The 21,963-nt window shown below is 40.8% G+C and overlaps 1 protein-coding gene across 2 annotated transcripts in view; it reads right to left on the bottom strand.

Annotated features, from left to right (window-relative positions):
* DNAH6 (dynein axonemal heavy chain 6) overlaps positions 1-21,963 on the bottom strand; it is a 297,682-nt gene that overhangs the window by 75,958 nt on the left and 199,761 nt on the right. For both annotated transcript variants that reach the window (XM_032243483.1, XM_032243484.1), the window contains 4 exons: positions 20,928-21,108; positions 10,468-10,647; positions 5,783-6,016; positions 6-141 (listed from right to left, as the gene is read on the bottom strand). In XM_032243483.1, the coding sequence (XP_032099374.1) occupies positions 6-141; positions 5,783-6,016; positions 10,468-10,647; positions 20,928-21,108 (731 nt within the window). The remainder of the gene's footprint in view (positions 1-5; positions 142-5,782; positions 6,017-10,467; positions 10,648-20,927; positions 21,109-21,963) is intronic.

Below are 21,963 nucleotides of genomic sequence, written 5' to 3'. Positions count from 1 at the left end.
ATTACCTAAGCGTATGCAAATAGGATGTGACAATATATTTTGGGTAAGTCCATGAAAAACTGGAAATGATTCTTCCAAGTCACAGCATGCAAACCATGTAGCAGTAAGCAGCCAGGGAGCTTCAGGCTTAGGTGGGCGTTCCTATTTGAAGACAGAAGGAAAATGAATAGTTATTCACAAAGGTAATCCAAAATATACTTTCACCTTGTCCAAGTGAAAAATCAAGCTCTAACAGTATGTTAAAATAATCATTTTCCTAGGAAAGGTAATACAATATGGTGAAATAGCAATGGTGATGAATCAATTCTAATTTTGGACCTTTGCACAGAAGTATAGCTGCTAAAAACTTTTCAGATTGACATTTACACAAAACAAAGCTGATCAACTAAATCTGCCACTTTCAGCCTGTTTTCCAACACCCTGTATATTGACACAATCTTTCCCCACTCGCCAAATGTTCCTATGCTTAATAATTTTTCTCTAGAGAATAATTTTTCTTTAGAGAACTAGTCTCCAAATCAGATTCCCAGATGTTCTCACCCCCAGGAGATGCAGAAAGCTGAGTATGGAACAGTATCAGTAGCAAGACAAATGCCAACCTTGTTCCAGCTGTGATAAGTGTTAGTCTAATTATTTTAGATATTCTTAGAAACTTCTGGGAAAAGTATTATGCCATCTGGCAATATTCCATGAAGCACTTGTATATGGGCAAACAGTTTTAAAAGAGACAGAGAAACAGCTGTGATTGTAAGACTGAAGCTAGTTCTTTAAAATTTCCTGAATATTTGTCTGAGGTTCCTTACTACGTTTAAAAACAGGTTTATTGAGATACCATTCATACTAAGCAATTCAACCATTTGAAGTATATAACCCAATGATTTTAATAGATTCACAGATACGTATAACCACCATCACAATCTAGAACATTTAATTTCTCAAAAAGATACTGTGTACCCTTTAGCTTTTACTCCCCTTTAATCCCATCCCTTCAGCCCTAAGCAACTGCTAAACTACTTACTGTCTCTATAAATTTGCCTATTATGGGCACTTCATGTAAATCAAATTATATAATATGTGGGCTTTTGTGATGGACTTCTTAGCTTAGTGTTTTTGGGGTTCATCCATGTTGTAGCATGTATCATTTAACCAGTAAATACAATGGAAAAATTCCAAAAACTGAAAAAACTCAAAATCTGAAACACTTCTGGGCCCATGCTCAACCTGTAATGCATTGTAGCAACTCTAAGCATGCACCCCCTCCCCAAAGGCTTGTTATTGTTACTGTACTTGCTTGTTTGTTTAACAACTGAGTGGATGATTTTAGTGGAGTCTCCCCACAACCCCTGCACAGCTTGAAGCCTCTAATGTTGCTTCTCAAGCGGTGCAGCCTTAGGAATGCCACAGTTACCCGTGAGGATCATAGTTTTTTCAGGGCTCTTTTTGGTAGTTTCTTTCCCCGACTGCATCTAGCTGCTAAGCACCACTAAGAGTGGGCTGATTGCCCTGACGTTTTTAACAGTGCTCTTGGGGACATACATTTCTCCTCAGGCTAATACATTCAAAGCTGGGCCCCTTTGAAGGAGTTGCTGAGATCAGTGTTTGGGTTTTCTTCTGGTCTTTGGCAGGCCTCTCTCTTAGCGTCTTCTCCTAAGTTATCTCTGGCGAATGAGCTGGCTTATAGCTTTGTCTCTCTGTCCAGTAATTTCATCAATCTTTCAGTAGCTGTTCACTACAACCTTTATTGTTTTAGAGAGCATCATTAGGCTTAAACTTTTTCATACTCTGTTGGAAATGAAGTCAGTTACCTGTGAGGAGATAAAGAACTATCTGTTTTATAGACTGCTTCTCCCACTCAGGCAAAATCTCCAAGCCAGGGGCACGACAATGCTGCACTTTTTGCGGAGTCATATTCTAGCTCTAGGAGCTGAGTATGCCATGGGTGGGAAGACAGTAGCCTCAGGTCTCCTCAGCTTGCCTCTGCCATTGAGGAACTACTATCTTAGGAGCTGGGACAACAGTGATGATGCACTGAACACGGAGCCCCAGTTTCCCAGTGAGGGCTGGGTGGAAGAAGGCAGCCCCACCTTTTGGCTCTACTCAACAGGAACTTATCCTCAGCAGCAGGTAGCTGTGGGCAGGATGAGAAATGCTGATGTCCTGTCCTCCTCAGGAATATGTTCCTTTAACTGGCAGCAGGGAGTAGGCAGGAGCCCTGTGCTCTTAGCTGCATTAGTCTGGAGTGCAGTTTCTATTTCACTAAGCTGGGAGCAGGAAGTGGGGAGCGGGTCTAGGTTCAAAGACCACAGACTCTCACTGTCCATACTGAACCTCTAGTAAATTGTCTCAAATAAGTGTTTATTCATTTGCTATATGTGACCAGGACCATTTCCAGATACTTTAAATGATGCTTATACAATTTTCAACAGTTTTGCTGGGGAGCAGGTTGAAGATCCTTACACCGTCATGCTGGAGGTGGCATTTCCCTGAGTTACATCTTGATCCTAGATAAACCCTTCAAAGACTCTTAGATTAGTTAACTTTCATAGGCATTTACAAATATCTAGTACACAATTCTGAGTGGTTTTGCTGTATTTTGATCTCTAATAAGAATCTGTAAAACAAATCACTGGTCACCTGTTGTAAAACAAATCACAGGTGTAAATTTTAATGAATTTTCCAGGAAATAGATTTCATGTAAAGTTTTCTGGGTATGCTATTATATATTAGCGTCATTTTTCAGATTCCTAGCAATAAGAGAAAATGCTTTAAAAAAAGCTTGTTGGCTGGGTGTGGTGGCTCACACCTGTAGTCCCAGCACTTTGGGAGGCTGAGGTGGGAGGATCATGAGGTCTGGAGTTCAAGACAAGCCTGGCCAAGATGGCAAAATCCTGTCTCTACTAAAAATACAAAAAATTATCTGGGCATGGTGGTGTGCGCCTATAATCTCAGCTACTCAGGAGGTGGAGGCAGATAATTGCTTGTACCTGGGAGGTAAAAGTTGCAGTGAGCCAAGATCACATCACTGCACAGCTTGGGTGACAGAGTGAGACTCTGTCTCAAAAAAAAAAGAAAAAAATGCTGGTCCAACCCACGGCCCACAGGCCACATATAGCCCAGGATGGTTTTGAATGTGGCCCAATACAAACTTGTAAAGTTTCTTAAAATATGATGTGATATTTTTTTTCTTTAAGCTTATCAGCTATCGTTAGTGTTAGTGTATTTTATGTGTGGCCCAAGACAAATCTTGTTCTAGTGTGGCCCAGGGAAGCCAAAAGATTGGACACCCCTGCTTCAAAACATCATCATTTGAAAACATAACTTGTCTAGACTGAATATAGCCAATGAGAATAGCCTGGAGACCTCAATTTGCAGAAATCCATTTATCTTGTCCACATGTGATAGAAACCTGCAGATACTTGAAGCTTTGTGTATTGGTTCCAGTTGTTTTCTGTTTGTCCCTGAACTCTAACTGTTGTGGTTCGATCCTGGAAATAGCCACTTCTGCTCATGCCAGCCAGTGTCCAGTTGCAGACCCGGGCATCTCCCCCACCTTTTGTTGTTGTTGCCACCTTCTAGAAATCTATGTTTTGCTTATCTGGATTTTCTTTATCTAGTGTTTCCAGTCAACTCCAGATTCTATGGGGCATATATCTCCTTCCTCTCTCTCTTCCCATCCTGGACACTCATGTTTTACTCTTTTTAGGTCTCTTCCAGGGCCCTTTTGTTGCACCATCGCCTTGCATAATGATACAATCTTGTCATAGGGGTTTGGAGCTTGGTGCACATTTTCCACAGAAAAAGTTTTATGCATGGAAGTTCCTAGGTTATTCCAGAAAAATCTAATTTAGATCACAAGGAATATGGCAAAAAACAATGTAGCACTTCTGATAAAAATAGAAAACACTAGTGTCAAAATATTAAATGAAGTGGCCATATAAAATACATTCCCAAATATATTTCTAAAAAAATAATTAGTCAAGAATCATTCAAATTTCCTCATGGTAGAGGAAAACGCAGTTTAATTAAAAATAATTCAGATAAGTTTCTGATGTTTAAGTTTGATGGTATTTAAAAACATAGTTTAAACTTTCCAAAATATGCTGTTCACGAGAAGTAGGTGGTGTTGGAATGGACATGGGCTTTGGGAGTTTATACACAGGTTTATCAGACTGTGTCATGCATTAGTGTGATTCTGGAAAGTTCTTAACCTCTTTGAGTCTCTGTGTGAGAAAACTGTAAGCAGAGCTGTTGACAAGGCTGCAGTGAGGAAGGAAGGGTGAAAGCACACAGGGCAGGGCCTGGCTGAGTGATTGGCTAACAATCAGCAGTGGGGTGAACTGGTTGAGAGAGCAGGCTTTACAGACTGCAAGTGTTCAAACCCTGGTTCCAGGTCTTATTAAGTATGTGATCAGGACAAGTTACTTAACCTTTCTGTGTCTAATTATCTTATCAGACTAGAGACACAAATTAGGAACTTACTTCAGAAGAATACTGAGAGGAATAAATGGGTTGATATACATAAAACACATAGCAAGTTCTCTGTGAATATGAACTGTGTTATAAGACACATTAAGAGAGGAGTCACAGAATATGTATGTATGCAAGATGGATGGTGGTCAGGGAGGAAGGAACATCTGGTGGAGAGGTCTTGTCTGGGCTTTTTCTGGGAGCAAGGGGTGCTGAGAGTCAAATAGAAGCCTCAGGTTCAACCTCCTAGTGATACACTGGGGCTCAAATACTGGCGAGCAGGTGTAGACGTCAGGTCTGCGGGGGCCATGGGCAGGACTTGAGATTTGCAGTGTTGGACAGAGCCAAGAATTTAGAGTGGAGCAGAGATCAAATTGCAGGCAAAGTTTCATCTCTGCTCCACTCTACATTTGTGGGCCACTAGTTTGTGGTATGTGCGTGGGTTAAGCCACTTTAAGGGACTGGAGCAAGCAGGACAAGCAGATGAATATGAAGAAGGGAACTCGTAGTATAGAAAGTGACAATCAAGTTATTTTGTCACTTCCCATGCTTTATAACGAGAGATATCTCCAGGCAAGAGAGGGTCATGGTTTTTAAAAAACTATTGCTAAGTCTGTGAATTACAACTTTTATTGGATTTTAGCTCTTTATGTTTGTAAGAGGGTCAGCTTTGCAAAACATGTTCACTTCTACTAGCTCACTGGTTACTCCCAACATTCCTTTTCGATAGATGAGGACAGTGCTCCATACGGAGGTTAAAAGATACATTACACAGCTAGTTGGTGGCAGAGCTGAGTTATAACCTGGGTCTCGTCACCCCAGTTCCCCTCCACTGGGCCACACAGCCAAATGTATGACCTTCAGTCACCAGAGTCACCACAGAGCACTGGTAGGTGCTTGTGGCCTCTATCTAGACTAACGATCGTTGCACCGGTCTGTTTTCATGCTGTTAATGAAGATATACCTGAGACTGGGTAATTTATAAAGAAAAAGAGGTTTCATGGACTCACAGTTCCAGGTGGCTAGGGAGGCCTCACAATCATGGCAGAAGGCGAAAGGCACATCTTACATGGCAGCAGGTGAGAGAGAATGAAAATAAAGCAAAAGGGGTTTCTTCTTATAAAACCATCAGGTCTTATGAAGCTAATTCACCACCACGAGAACAGTATGGGAGAAACTGCCCCCATGATTCAATTATCTCCCACCAGGCCCCTCCTATGGCACATGGGAATTATGGGAGCTATAATTCAAAATGAGATTTGGGTAGGGACACAGCCAAACCATATCAATCATCATCTAAGTGGGAAATAGGTACCTTTTCCAGTCCTGCAGAACCTCGGAGAAAGAAATTCCATTCAGCATCAGTTAGAGTTCCTTGCTGACGCATGATCTCAACACAGAGCATAAAGCTATAGATGAGTTTATGTTGTTCAAAAAGTCCTCTTGAAACATTGACATAAGCAGTTAGGAGAGTTTGTTCTAGTAGTATGACCAGGCGCTGTTGCAGATTTTCTGTCTTTACAGACGTTTCAATGGTGGTATTGAACAACTGTGTGAAAGAGAGCTGTATCAATGCCTCTGATTTAATTCATTCTCTGTGAAGAAAAAAAAAAAACACTCTATCTCCCTTGCTAGCATTCAGTGAGTAAATGACAGCATGAGAGATGAATCCAGTAAGTCTTCAATGTGGCCAGTAGGTTCTTGGAAACTGAGACTTTAAGTGAAATGAATGCACAGCAGGTCTTTGAATTATGAACAACCTTGCTTTCGAAGTCATTTTGCTATTATATTGATAAGACCAAAAAAAACTGATTTCATTATATGTCATTTTGCTTAACAAAGTCACAGTTTCCAAGAGCCTATCCACAACACTGAGGACTTACTGTACTATGAAAAAGTCTAGAATTCATCCCAAAGTGATACGTGCTATTTGTTTTCTACACTCCCCCTTCTCTCTTATTTTTTAGCAATGGACCAATGCCAAGCTCTTGACAATATTTAAAAGGCATCATCTTGATGTGAGACATGAAACTTTGGAAAATGAAGGTGAGCTGGCAGGACCAGTTTTTTCACATCTTCAACCCAGATTTGACAAACCCTTCACTTTGGGGTGACAGATGTAACAGCAAGGTAAGCTCATGCTTATTTCCTAGCACTTCCCCAAGATAATTCTTAGCGTGCAGAAACAATGTGCTAGAATTTTCATTGAAATGTAAGAGAAACTGATTTTAAAGGAGATTTCTATCCTGTTTCCTACCTGGAAGTTTTGAAAGGAGAATCAGTATTCCAAAGGTACCCCATATTATAAAGATACGGCAAGGCAGTAGAGATGGTAGCATTGAAGGATTAGGCCTGAGGTAGCCCTCCCCATTTTCTGCAACTTCTAAGTGGAGTGGAAGGAACATCAAAAAATTCCTAAATGCCCCAAGCTGTGTGAGGAAGCTGAACAGGGCTTGAATGTGTGGCCTTCTGTGGAAGTCATGGGGCAAGGGGATCTTGCAGCAGAAACTCAGGGGAAGTCCCATCAGAGTCCTGAGGGGCATGTGGTTGCAGTCTCAGGATCCACAGTCTGAGGGGTAAAGGTGGGAGGTGAGGCAGTACCTGCCCAATCCCTGGGATCAAGATATTTGTTCATGGTGAGGGCAGATGGATCAAAACAGACTGGCAGCTGGAAGCCTGCTAAGGACCAAAGCAAATCAGAGTCAAGAAGTGTCCTCTACTCATTCCTAGAAATACTGTGCTGAGGCTGTACAGGCCTTTCCTACCCACCCCTTCTACGAATAGGATGGAGCACAAATGGAAAATGGCCTGACTGTGTCAGTCTCCCCAACAAAATAGGTCTCCATTCCCCAAAGTTAAAAGCGCTTAGAGGAAGCCTACAATTATTGTAAAGTCCTTGTTAATTTTCCTGAAAGCTTGGTTGACAAGGGTAATAGATTTTTGTTTTAACACATTCAGGAGAAAAGATAATTCAGCCCTCTTTAACAATCTGCTAAGAAGCATAGAGGTTAAAGCCCAGTGAATATGTCATAAATATGGTACCAAAATAAAACATGGGAAATCTCAAAATTCCCTAAAGAATTTTACTGTGAAATGGGTTTGGCAGAGGGTATCCTGGCCAAGGCTGTCACCTATAGATATGTTTTGGATTTCTGGTTTCCCTTCTAATCCGTAAAACTCCAGAGCTTTGATGATTCATCCTATATCACTTTTACTTTCAGCCCAAGATATTTTAGGATATCTTCACTTTTATTTCTTGAAGGAGATTATAAAACCCTGAAAAGCATAAATTCTAAAACACCCAGGATAAGAAAAGCATTATCAAAAAGTCATTTAGGTGGCATTAAAGGATTTGCTAATTCTTATTTTGCTTGGGTTAATACCTGTTAACTAAAGGAAGGGAGCAGAGATATGAGAACCCAAACCCTTGTCTCTAGGAATTGAGGTTTGAACCCAGCACAGATGGCTTTTAAAAGCTGCTAAAATGAACATCTTGTTGAAAGACAGCCCAGGCCTATTTAAACAACATGACTCCCATTTCTTTCAATTCCTCATTTCCATTCTCTCCTAGAAATGGAAATTGCTCCTGGACCTCCAACTATTACCAAGGGTACTAAATAAGACCTCTAGAGGAAAAGCCAAGCTTGGTCTAATGTCATAAGAATTGTTTGAATACTGGAAATTCAATAAGAATTACTGGAATGTTATATGCAGAGATCAAAATAGGATCTTTAAGAAACACTCATGAGTGTTATGTGGTGCTAAACACCATTGGGGATATGGGATGGGTGAGGCTTCATTTTTGCCTCCTGGGAGTTCAGATTCCAGCAGGAGAGAGAAGGTAACCACCCAAGACAATGTGGGGTAACGTGATGCCATATGAAGCACATAAAATGTTTTGGATAAAGACTGCTAAAACTGTTTGCTATGCCTCCTCCCATTGAAAGCTAGAGTCTAAATCCCCTTCTCTCAAACTTGGACTTTCCTAGTGATTTGATTGACCAACAGACTGTAGCAGAATTGATGTTGCATGAACTTCAAGGTTAGGTCAGAAGAAGCCCTGGAGCTTCCACCTTGGTTTCTTTGGATGTTTGCTTTGGGGAGAGGCCCTCTTGGAACCCAGTTGCCCTGTACTGAGAAGCCCAAGCTACACGGAGAGGCCACTGCAGGTGCCATGGGTGACAGCCCAGTCATGTGAGCCAGCCATTTTGGATGTCCATTCTAGTCAGCCTCCAGATGTTTGCAGCCCCACCAGTAGGTTTTGGTCAATAAAGTGGCATTTAGGTTGGGAGTGAAGGCATTCTAAAGAGAGGGAGTGTCAGAAACACAAAAGCATCCAGTTAATCTTGGGAATGGAAATAGATCAATTTGGCTATTATAGAGGAGTCATAAGAAAGGTGACTGGAGAGATGAAACAGGGACAGGCTGGATGTGGCTTTGAATTCCAGGCTATAGAGTCTGAATTGTGTAGATGGGAAATACCTGTGAAAATTCATTTAGGACCTAGGTCTGTGGAACAGTGTTTTGAAAACACTAGGCCTAGGCTGGCCTGGCTTCCAGGTGTGTGAGCCAGCATTGACTATCCAGGGACATGTAACAGGAAATAAAGATGTGTTGCAGGGAAAGAGCATTATGTTCACAATTCTCCACTGTTTTCTACCGAGTGGCATGTAAGGAGGGAGAGGCCTTTGTTGGCTGAGTTGTGTCATGGGTCGGGTATAAGTATGGATGAACAGAAAAGTCAAAGCAAGTTAAACTGCTCTGCCCAGAAAAGGAGACAGCACTGCCAAGAGACTGAGTCAGGGAGGTTATGGTGGGATGGGCTGAGAGGAGGCCATAGACACTTGAGAGAACCTCTGGAGAGAACCTCTGGAGAAAGCCTCTGATGCAGTTGCTGAGTAGTGAGTAATGCAAACTCTGTCTCCCCGGGAGTCTTTAGCAAAATTGACATTGCCTGCTGAAGCTTTGTGGCATTGAATTTGCTTTTGGGAGAAAAAAGAATGCTGCTACAAAGAGGATAAGGGGTGAAAACATCCTACTCACGAGACAGCAGATGAAATTTAACTGTGAATATGAGCTAAAGAAGAGAGACTGAAATAAAACAAGAGTGTCTCATAGTCATATGGTGAGGAAAGATCCCTCTAAATCAAAGGCGGGTGCAGGGAAGGAAGAGGGACAGGCTGTTGCATAAAGCGTTCAGGAAATAAAAGATACACAAACCAATTTGGTTAAGGTCGATGCTGTTCAGACTTGAGATACAGCAGAAACACTAACAGTGGAAAGGAATCTAGATTACTGCAGAGGATGTCTGAAGAAATGGCACTGAGCTGTGACTCTTGAAAAAGAGAGAAAGGCAGGCCTGACGGAAAACAAGCATGCTAATTAGTTGAGAAAGTTAGAAGCAAATGAAACTTGCAAAGCAGCCTTCTTCTCTTCCTCTCCAGAGTGTTCTGTGCATATCAGGCAATTGAATCTTTAAAAATCTAAATTTTATATGTACATATATATAATAATCAATAACTCTATTCTAAAAACTGAATCTTTGGAAGGGCTGGTGGAACCACTCTTTTTTTTTTTGAGACAGAGTCACACTCTGTTGCCCAGGCTGGAGTACAGTGGCATGATCTTCACTCATTGCAACCTCTGCCTCCTGGGTTCAAGCAATTCTCCTGCTCCAGCCTCCTGAGTAGCTGGGATTACAGGCACATGCCATAACACCTGGCTAATTTTTGTATTTTTAGTAGAGATGGGGTTTTCCCATGTTGGCCAGGGTGGTTTTGAACTTCTGACCTCAGGTGATCCACCCACCTTGGCCTCCCAAAATGCTGGGATTACAGGTATGAGCCACTGCACCTAGCTGGAACCACTGTTGAACCATTCGTGCACCTGGAAGATTTAACCTGATAACTAGGCCCATGGCTTGTGTGAGGCAAGAAGTAATTCAACAGATGTAATGGAGGCCAAAGAGATGACTTTCATTAACAAAAAGAAAACACTTACCTGTTTAAAGTATTTTAATGAGTACTGGTACATAGGATCTATTTCTGAGAGGCTTGCAATGACGAAGTACATCACAGAGCCTCGAGTAGCCACTGGACGATACTTCTCACGAGCCACATTGATCATCTGTTCAGTGGACTCTGCTTCTTCCAGCCTGGTTTTAACGGCACCAGAAGTGATCTGAGTAAACACACAATAACAAGTTCTTAGGGATCTGTTCCAGAAAAATAGTGGGACTTTTGGAATGTATCCAGTTAGGTCTAGGGAAGAAATAAGGATAGAATGAGTTGGTGATTACAGTAAGGGGTCCTGAGGTAGAAAGACTGAGTCTCAGGGCTTGGCGACCTTCTGAATAAGCTGACCTTTCTTCCTCTAGTGTTAAGAACAGGCGGAGGGCAACAGGCAATACAAGTAGCTTTGAAAACATAGGAACAGTACATTTCTGAGACTCAACCTGAGTTACTCCTACAATGCAAACACTAACACAGCACTCCTAATTGCTCCTGAACTTCTTTGTGAGAAGTCCAGGGCTCACACAATGAATGAAGCTATGAAAGGAGAAGGGATACCCAGGAAAATGCCCAAAAGAATGGAGTAGAGAGTTGCTGGAAGGCAGTGGCACCACATCCCACCCTGGAATAACAAGGGGTGACTAATATTCTTATTCTTTACATAGTATTCCCAGGTACAGACATGTGGGATAGAAACTGTTTTTTGTGGAGGATTATAACCCTAAGTGAGTTAGAGAAGATTTCGGGGTCTTTTGGTTTTCTGCACTTTGGGTTTCTGGGTCTGGGGAGCCCTCTGGCTAATGGACCTTCCAAGATTCCCTTCTCTGTGTCTTTCAGTCTCTCTCTTTCTTTTTTTATAAACTAATTAATTAACCTTGAAAAAAGAATATATATATATATATATATATATATTTGACATTTTAGGTTTTGGGGTACTATGAAAGACATGCAAGATTGTTGCATAGGTACACACATGGCAGTGTGATCTGCTGCCTTTCTCCCCATCACCTATATCTGGCATTTCCCTCCATGCTCTCTCTCCCCAACTCCCCACTCCCTGCTGTCCCTCCCCTATTTCTCCCCAACAGAGCCCAGTATGTGATGTTCCCCTCCCTGTGTCCATGTGTTCTCATTGTTCAACACCTGCCTGTGAGTGAGAATATGCATTGTTTGATTTTCTGTTCTCGTATCAGTTTGCTGAGAATGATGGTTTCCAGGTTCATCCATGTCCCTACAAAGGACACGAACTCATTGTTTTTGATGGCTACATAATATTCCATGGTGTATATGTGCCACATTTTCCCTGTCCAGTCTATCATCGATGGGCATTTGGGTTGGTTCCAGGTCTTTGCTATTGTAAATAGTGCTGCAATGAACATTCGTGTGCATGTGTCCTTATAGCAGAACGATTTATAATCCTTTGGATATATACCCAGTAATGGGATTGCTGGGTCAAATGGAATTTCTATTTCTAGGTCCTTGAGGAATCGCCACACTGTCTTCCACAATGGTTGAACTAATTTACACTCCCACCAACAGTGCAAAAGTGTTCCTATTTCTCCACATCCTCTCCAGCATCTGTTGTCTCCAGATTTTTTAATGATTGCCATGCTAACTGGCCTGAGATGATATCTCAATGTAGTTTTAATTTGCATTTCTCTAATGACCAGTGATGATGAGTATTTTTTCATATGTTTGTTGGCCTCAAGTATGTCTTCTTTTGTAAAGTGTCTGTTCATATTCTTTGCCCACTTTTGAATGGGTTTGTTTGTTTTTTTCTTGTAAATCTGTTTTAGTTCTTTGTAAATTCTGGATATCAGCCCTTTGTCAGATGGGTAGACTGCAAAATTTTTTTCCCATCCTGTTGGTTGCCGATTCACTCTAATAATTGTTTCTTTTGCTGTGCAGAAGCTGTGGAGTTTGATTAGGTCCCATTTGTCTATTTTGGCTTTTGTTGCCAATGCTTTTGGTGTTTTGGTCATGAAGTCCTTGTCCACACCTATGTCCTGAATGGTTTTGCCTAGATTTTTTTCTAGGGTTTTTATGGTGTTAGGTCTTATGTTTACGTCTTTAATCCATCTGGAGTTAATTTTAGTGTAAGGTGTCAGGAAGGGGGCCAGTTTCTGCTTTCTGCACATGGCTAGTCAGTTTTCCCAACACCATTTATTAAACAGGGAATCCTTTCCCCATTGCTTGTTTTTGTCAGGTTTGTCAAAGATCAGATGTTTGTAGATGTGTTGTGTTGCCTCCAAGGCCTCCATTCTGTTCTATTGGTCTATATCTCTGTTTTGGTAACAATACCATGCTGTTTTGATTACTGTAGCCTTGTAGTATAGTTTGAAGTCTGGTAGTGTGATGGCTCCCGCTTTGTTCTTTTTGCTTAGAATTGACTTGGCTTTGTGGGCTCTCTTTTGTTCCATATGAAGTTTAAGGTGGTTTTTTCCAGTTCTGTGAAGAAGATCATTGGTAGCTTGATGGAGATAGCATTGAATCTGTAAATTACTTTGGGCAGTATGGCCATTTTCACAATATTGATTCCTCCTAACTATGAACATGGAATGTTTCTCCATCTGTTTGTATCCTCTCTTATTTCATTGAGCAGTGGTTTGTAGTTCTCCTTGAAGAGGTCCTTTACGTTCCTTGTTAGTCATATTCGTAGGTATTTTATTCTCTTGGTAGCAATTGTGAATGGCAGTTCGTTCTTGATTTGGCTCCCTTTAAGTCTGTTATTGATGTATAAGAATGCTTGTGATTTTTGCACATTGATTTTGTATGCTGAGACTTTGCTGAAGTCACTTACCAGTTTCAGGGGATTTTGGGCTGAGAGGATGGCGTCTTCTAGATATACAATCATGTCATCTGCAAATAGAGACAATTTGACTTCCTCCTTTCCTATTTGAATACCCTTTATTTCTTTTTCTTGCCTGATTGCTCTGGCTCGAGCTTCCAATACTATATTGAATAGGAGTGGTGAGAGAGGGCATCATTGTCTAGTGCCAGATTTCAAAGGGAATGCTTCCAGTTTTTGCCCATTCAGTATGATATTGGCTGTGGGTTTGTCATAAATATCTTTTATTATTTTGAGAAACATTCCATCGATACCTAGTTTCCTGAGAGTTTTTAGCATAAAGGGCTGTTGAATTTTGTTGAAGGCCTTCTCTGCATCTATTGAGATAATCATGGTTTTTTTTCTTTAGTTCGGTTTATTTGGTTTATAGACTTGTGTATGTTGAACCAGCCTTGCGTCCCCAGGATGAAGCCTACTTGATCGTGATGGATAAGCTTTTTGATGTGCTGTTGCAATCGGTTTGCCAATATTTTATTGAAGATTTTTGCATCTATGTTCATCGTGGATATTGGCCTGAAATTTTCTTTTCTTGTTGAATCTCTGCCAGGATTTTGTATCAGTATGATTTTGGTCTCATAAAATGATTTGGGAAGGATTCTGTCTTTTTGGATTGCTTGGAATAGTTTCAGAAGAAGTAGTACCAGCTCCTGTTTGTATGTCTGCTAGAATTCACCTGTGAACCCATCTGGACCTGGGCTTTTTTTGGTTGGTAGGCTGTTAAGTGCTGCCTCAACTTCAGCCCTTGTTATTGGTCTATTCAGGGTTTCAGATTCTTCCTGTTTTAGGCTTCGCAGGATGCAAATGTCCAGGAATTTATCCATTTCTTCCAGATTTACTAGTGTATGTGCATAGAGTTGTTTGTACTAATCTCTGATGGTAGTTTGTATTTCTGTGGAATCATTGGTGATATCCCCTTTATCACTTTTTATTGCATCTATTTGATTCTTCTCTCTTTTCTCTTTTATTAATCTGGTTAGTGGTCTTTCTGTTTTGTTGATCTTTTCAAAACACCAGCTCCTAGATTTATTAATTTTTGAAAGTTTTTTTATGTCTCTATCTCCTTTAGTTCTGCTCTGATCTTAGTTATTTCTTGTCTTCTGCTAGCTTTTGAGTTTCTTTGATCTTGCTCCTCTAGCTCTTTCAATTTTGATGATAGGGTGTCGATTTTAGATCTTTCCTTGCTTCTCATGTGGGCATTTATTGCTACAAATTTTCCTCTAGACATTGGTTTAAATGTGTTCCAGATTCTGGTACATTGTATATTCGATCTCATTGGTTTCAAAGATCATCTTTATTTCTGCCTTCATTTCACTGTTTATCCAGTCAAGATTCAAGAGCCAGTTGTTCGGTTTCCATGAAGTTGTGTGGTTCTAGTTAGTTTCTTAGTCCTGAGTTCTAATTTGATTGCACTCTGATCTGAGAGACTGTTTGTTATGATTTCTGTTCTTCTGTATTTGCTGAGGAGTGATTTACATCCAATTATGTGGTCAATTTTAGAGGACGTATGATGTGGTGCTGAGAAGAATGTATATTCTGTGGATTTTGGGTCTAGGGCTCTGTAGATGTCTATCAGGTTTGCTTGGTCCAGATCTGAGTTCAAGTCCTGGATATCCTTGTTAATTTTCTGTCTTGTTGATCTGTCTAATATTGACAGTGGAATGTCCAAGTCTCCCACTAACATTGTGTGGAAGTCTAAGTCTCTTTGTGGTTAAGAACTTGCTTTATGTATCTAGGTGCTCCGGTATTGGGTGTTTATATATTTAGGATCATTAGGTCTGCTTGTTGCATTGATCCTTTCACCATTATGTAATGCCCTTTTGTCTCTTTTGATCTTTGTTGGTTTAAAGTTTATTTTATCAGAGACTAGGATTGCAATTCTTGCTTTCCTTTTGCTCTCCATTTGCTTCGTAAATCTTCCTCCATCCCTTTACTTTGAGCCTATGTGCATCACTGCATGTGAGGTGCGTTTTCTGGATACAGCATACTGATGGGTTTTGACTTTTTATCCAATTTGCCAGTCTGTGTCTTTTGATTGCGGCATTTAACTCATTTATGTTTAAGGTTAATATTGTTATGTGTGAATTTGATCCTGCCATTTTGATGCTAGCTAGTTGTTTTGCCCATTAATTGATGCAGTTTCTTCATTGTGTTGATGCTCTTTACCATTTGGTATGTTTTTGGAGTGTCTGGTACTGGTTGTTCCTTTCTACGTTTAGTGCTTCTTTTAGGAACTCTTGTAAGGCAGGCCTGATGATGATGAAATCTCTGAGCAATTGCTGTTCATAAAGGATTTTATTTCTTCTCCGTGTATGAAGCTTAGTTTGGCTGGATATGAAATTCTAGGTTGAAAGTTCTTTTCTTTAAGGATGTTGAATATTGGCCTCCACTCTCTTCTTGCCTATAGTGTTTCTGCCGAGAGATCCGCTGTGAGTCTAATGGGCTTCCCTTTGTGGGTAACCTGACCTTTCTCTCTGGCTGCGCTTAGCATTTTTTCCTTCATTTCAACCCTGGTGAATCTGACGATTATGTGCGTTGAGGTTGCTCTTTTGAGGAATATCTTTGTGGTGTTCTCTGTATTTCCTGGACTTGAATATTGGCCTTCCTTGCCGGGTTGCGGAAATTCTCCTGGATAAAATCCTGAAGAGTGTTTTCCAGCTTGGATTCTTTCTCTCTATCACATTCAGTTACACCTCTCAAACGCAGATTCGATCTTTTCACATAATCCCATATTTCTTGGAGGCTTTTCTCATTTGTTTTCACTCTTTTTTCTCTAATCTTGCCTTCTTGTTTTATTTCATTGATCTTCAATTTCTGATATCCTTTCTTCTGCTTGGTTGATTTGGCTATTGAAACTTGTGGCTTTGCAAAGTTCTTGTGTTTTTCAGCTCCATCAATTCATTTATATTCTTCTCTAAGGTGTTTATTCTCATTAGCATTTCGTCAAACCTTTTTTCAAGGTTCTTAGTTTCTTTGCATTGGGTTAGAACATGTTCGTTTAGCTCAGAGAAGTTTGTTATTACCCACTCTCTGAAGCCTGTTTCTGTCAATTCATCAGACTAATTCTCTATCCAGCCTTGTTCCCTTGCTGGTGAGGAGTTGTGATCCCTTGGAGGAGGAGAGGCATTTTGGTTTTGGGTGTTTTCATCCTTTTTGCACTGGTTTCTTCACATCTTTGTGGATTTATCTACCTGTGATCTTTGTAATTGGTCACTTTCGGAAGAGGTCTCTGAGTGGACGTCCTTTTTGTTGATGATGAAGTTATTTCTTCCTGTTTTTTAGTTTTGCTTCTAACAGTCAAGCCCCTCTGCTGTTGGACTGCTGGAGGTCCACTCCAGACCCTGCTTGCTTGGGGATCACCTGTGGTGGCTGTAGAACAGTAAGGGTTGCTGCCAGTTTCTTCTTCTATTATCTTTGTCTCAGAAGGATACCTGCAAGATGTCAGCCTGAGCTCTCCTTTATGAGGTGTCTCTTTGGATGTATGCCTTGGGAAGAGCTGCTTGAGGAGACAGTCTGTAACTTACAGGAGCTCTAGTGCTGAGCTATGAGCTCTGTTGTTCTATTCAGAGCTGCTGGGCAGGTAATGTTTAAGTCTGCTGCAGCGGAACTCATAACTGCCTTTTTTTCTCAGGTGCTCTCTCCTGGGAATGTGAGGCTTTATTTGTAAGTTCCTGACGTGCTGCTGCCTTTTTTCAGAGATGCCCTGCCCAGCAAGGAGGTATCCCAGTCACAGTCTGCCAGCAGAAGCATTGCCAAGCTGCCATGGGCTCTTCCCACCTGCTGTGTGAACTTCCTTGTGGTTTTGTTTACAGAGGTATGGTTAGAACTGTCTCTGTAATGGCAGACTGGCTCAGTAATGGTAGACTGCCTTGGTAATGGCAGGCTGCCTTGGTAATGGCAAATTGCCTTGGTAATGGTGGACTGCCTCGGTAATGGTGGACTCCCTCGGTAGTGGTGGACTATCTCAGTAATGGTGGATGCCCTTACGCCCTTTCCCCCACAAAGCTGGACTGTCCTGGGTCCAGCTGTGCTTGCTGTGAAACTCTCAATCCAGAATGTTTCAGATTGCCGGTCTTTGTGAAGGTGGGACCCGCCAAGCCAGATCACCTGGCTCCCTAATTCAGCCTCCTTTTTTTCAGTTGAATGGGCAACTCTGTCTCCTAGGCATTCCAGGTGCCAGTTTAAAAGGTGCCCAGATATGTGTGTTTTTTTGTGGAGACCTGCTGCGCCAGCTCAAACAACTGTGCTAGAGACTCGTGGCACTTTTCTGCCCAGGAATCTCCTTGTTTATGGGCAGTAAAAATTCATTTGGAAATGTGGTGATCACTCATCCTTTGTGTTCTCACTGGGAATTGCACTCCAGAGCTGTTCCTATTCGGCCATCTTGGATTGTCTCCTAGCCTCTCTCTTTCTATTGCTGTCTGTCCCTGCCTCCTCTCCCTTCCCCCACTGCTTTTCAGAGGTGGATATCCCTAGGTTGGTAGATCCTTTTGTCTCTAGAAAGTCAAAGAGATTAGAGCAGGGACTATGAAAAATCACCAAGGGAACTCACTGCTCAGTATTTGCTCTATCAAAGCTAAAAGGAATCATCAAGTTCCTGTCTAGACAAGTGCTTTCCAATGGAAATATAATGTAAGCCACATATATAATCATATATTTTCTAAATTTTAATAATACAATTTTTAATATACCCAATTCTAGTATTTTCTAAATTTTAATAATATACTTTTTAATATACTCAAAATATTATATCAACATATAAACCACATAAAAATTCCTGAGATATTTTGTTTCTTTGGATTTAGCCCTTGAAATCTGTTGTGTATTTTACACTAACAACACATCTTAATTCAGGCTAGCCATATTCAAAGTGCTCAACAGCCACCTATGGCTAGTGGCTATCTACTATAACGAAGAGGGTAAGTCTAGACTGTTTTCCCTAGCCCACCAGGAAAGGTAGGGGAAGGATTCAGTGCAGAAGCTGTTTTCAGGAATCAGAAGCTCAAACTCTCCCTGTAATAACCCCTTTGGAAGCTGAAGGAGAAATAAAGGACAGAGTTGAGTAGAAAACCCCTGCCTCAATATAGGGCTCAACTAAAGCTTTCAAATCCTAGGAGAAAAAGAAGTTGATATGGGAGCAGCTAGTGGATCACGGAGACCCACCAGCAAGTAATTCTTTATGTCTCGGGAAGCACAAGACACTGAAAATGTAGAACCTAGGGCTAAAGAGAATGACAGTGGATCATTTTCTTCTCTTTGCCAAGGAATATTAGAATACTGTATGCCTCCGTTGAGTTTGGCAACTACTTGTAGACATTATGCCCTACAGATTTGACGTTTCAGCGGTATTCAGAGAATACAAGAAATATTTTTATGTAAGGATTCTGAGAGTTGAGAGGAGTATTAACTGTAGCCAAGAAGTGGTAGGAAATGCAGCCAAGGATCAATCAGTTTGATTCCTACTCTATAGAAAGGATGACTCCAAGGCAACTCCTTGCAAACAAATAAACCAGCTTATAGACAAAGATGGCAGTCATCACATGTGTATCTACCTTCACTTCCTACTGAAACTATAATAAAATTGTAGGAAGGGGCTTAAAAATGCAGTGTAAACCTACAAAGATAGGAAGAATGGGAGAGGAAAGATCAAGGAAGTTTTGGAGCTTGAAAACAGACAGAAGGGTGGGAATGACTTAGCAGACCCAGAAAGATGAATTTCTAAGCTGGCAAAACTGGACAGCCATGAACTCACCCAATTTACAAAACAGAATCCTCCTCAAAGGGTTAAGAATTAGTAGCAAGAAGCACTCTTGGAAGTGGGAAAGGTTTAAAATAAGAATTGGTTATAAGATGCCCTAGGTCATCTTCCCACACCACCTATAGCTAGGGGTCTGTCCCTTTCTTACTCTGGCCGAAAAAATAGAAATGTCCTTTAGAGAAAGTAAAAGAGAGAGTTTTTTGATGGAAAGAAGGAACTAAAACAGAGTGACTGGGTGACTGTATGCACACTGGTTGCTGAAATCCTAGCCCTTCTTCTTCTCTCAGACCCTAAATACTTATAGCCAGATCTTCACCCTTAGGCAATGTTAACATTTAATGTTCAGCTATAATCAGGATATAACTACAATGGGAGGTCAGAGGATGGGAAGATGTGTGTGTATGTTACAGGTGTAGATAACAGTTGAGACACAAAATGAAAGTAGTTGCCTTGGCTGGCACAGTGGCTCACTCCTGTAATTCCAACACTTTGGAGGGCCAAGGCAGGAGGATTGCTTGGGGCTAGGAGTTTGAGACTAACCTGGGCAACATAGTGAGATGCTGTCTCTACAAAAAATAAAAAAGTGAAAAATTATTTGGGTATTAGTGGCATGCATTTGTAGTCCCCAATATTTAGGAAGCTGAGGCAGGAGGATGGGTTGAGCCCAGGAGATTAAGGCTGCAGTGAGTCATGATCATGCCACTGCACTCCAGCCTGGGTGACCAAGCATGACCCTGTCTCAAAACAAAACAAAAAACAAAAAACCAAAAAATCAAGAAAGCTGCCTCTATGAAGGGAGGCATGGGCTGGAAGAGAAGGCAGGGAATGCTATTTTTCACAATAAGCCTTGTAGAAATGTTTCATGCTTTAAAGAGTTGGTTAACAGAGAACTGCCAGAAATAAATAACCCAAGGAAGAATGAATGAGAGGAGGATAAAGAGACCTATGAACAAACAAGCTAAAGGAGAAAGGAAGAAAACAGAGACACCAAATTACTTGCTTATTATTGTTTTGATATTGCAATCTCAAGAGACTGTACGACATAAAGCAGTCAACCAGTTTTTAGGTCAACAAAAGCAAAAAACATAATCTATGTGCTTCTGGCTTAATAAAGACAAAGGGATTTTTGTTGGTAAATGTTTTAGTAAATTATTTTGTTTCTCACAAATGTACGAAAATCATTTTGAAAGCTGTGTTCTTAGTATACACTCCTTAAATCATGGTTTGAATCTGAGAAACAATTTACTGAAGAAGTTTAATGTAAAACTTCATCTTACTATCAACACATTTTTGTTGAGTAACAACTGTGTGCAACCACTGTGTGCAATCCTTGGAGAAGGAATATCAAAATGAACTATTCACAGATTCCCACTGCATAGAACTTAACAACCTAACAGAAGAGATAAGCCATGTAATTGCATAATTGTGACATAGGGTAAACAGTGACAAGTGCTGTACTAGAGTTTCAGATAAGACACTGTAGAAGTTCTGAGGAGGAGGAAGTTAATTTCCACTGAGAATATCAGAGAGATGCTTCCTGCAGGTTATGGCATTCATATAAAAGTTTACTGTCTTTGTTCCTTTCAATTTATATCTTGTTCCAGTTCTTTACATTATGTGTTTTATTTAAGAAATGCAGACAAGACAAGAGGAGGAGTGGTTTACAGTTTCTCGACGTTTCTTTGATTGGCAAGGAGCCCCAACATGCAGGCACCTGTTTGTGTGTCCATGGAAGCCCGGTGAGGCCCCCATCTTGCTTTAAAAGCTCTTGCAGGACCCTCAAAGGCTGTAGCTATAGCTTCTGAAGTAACACACTTTCTATAAATACTAAAAATATTTTACTTGCCTTTGAATCCTGGAGTGTGTCAATAAGTTCTTCATTGTCCAGAACATTTCCTTCAGAGGTGAAGAGCATTCTCAGGATTTTTTCTTCGATAGTTTTCAACTGGTTTTTATCAGCGTTGATCCTCACGATGAGCTTGATTCTTTGTTCTTCCAACTTGGGTTTTTCAAGTCGTACCACATCACTAAAACCAAAGTTCAGATACCTAAATTATGTCTCTGCCCCAAAGTTGCTTCTATTTTTCTTTCTCTGTTTGTAAGCATTCTTATTCTGAATACTATTTAGCTGAGCATTAATGCTGATAGCTGAATCTGAATGCAAAACATGTCTCTTTTGCTAGGTTTACATAATCGCTTGTGACTCAACTACATGTCAGTTCTGATTCTTCATTTTGTATTTGAGAGATGCATGCTATGAAGTTTCCATGCCTTCTGCTCATCTCTTAGGAAGACCTGCTTAACACATGATCTCTCTAATTCAGTTTCTGTCTCTAACACTTGTTTGTGCCAAGATGAAAATGGTGCCTGGAATGTTTATGGTGCCTGGGATAGTCTTTCTGTACCAACATGGGAGATTCTGAAATCACGCCACCTCCATGAAATGATTTTTGATTGCGTATGAAAAAGGAGCCTTACCTCCAGCTTCTCCCTGTAGAAACATGTGAACTTATATCTCCCTTCACTTGTTCTTTCATAATTTGCTCCCAGTCTCCATTTGTGAGAGTTAACCTTTATTAAACACTACTCTATGCCACACACCTTGCTGAGAGTTTTATGTGGATTATCTATTAATCCTTTGAATGCTCCTCAAGGTGGGCAGTGTGGTTATCACCCCCAGCTTGCAGATGAACAAACAGACTCTAGTGAGTCACTCCTAAGATCACATGGCTATGAGAGGCCAAGGTGGGCTTGTACCTGGGTCTGCTGGCTCCAGAGCATGTGCTGTTACTAGTATGCTGCCTCAAGTAACAACCCATTATTTACTCGTTATGTTCATGCTGAATTCAGATACCTTGAAATTATTATATAAAGAATATTAA

The sequence above is a fragment of the Sapajus apella genome, unplaced genomic scaffold (assembly GCF_009761245.1).
Source record: "Sapajus apella isolate SASKATOON/1434 unplaced genomic scaffold, GSC_monkey_1.0 scaffold52, whole genome shotgun sequence".
Lineage (NCBI taxonomy): Eukaryota > Metazoa > Chordata > Mammalia > Primates > Cebidae > Sapajus > Sapajus apella.
The sequence above is the reverse complement of the archived record's forward strand: the minus strand, read 5'-3'. Positions and strand labels throughout refer to the sequence as shown.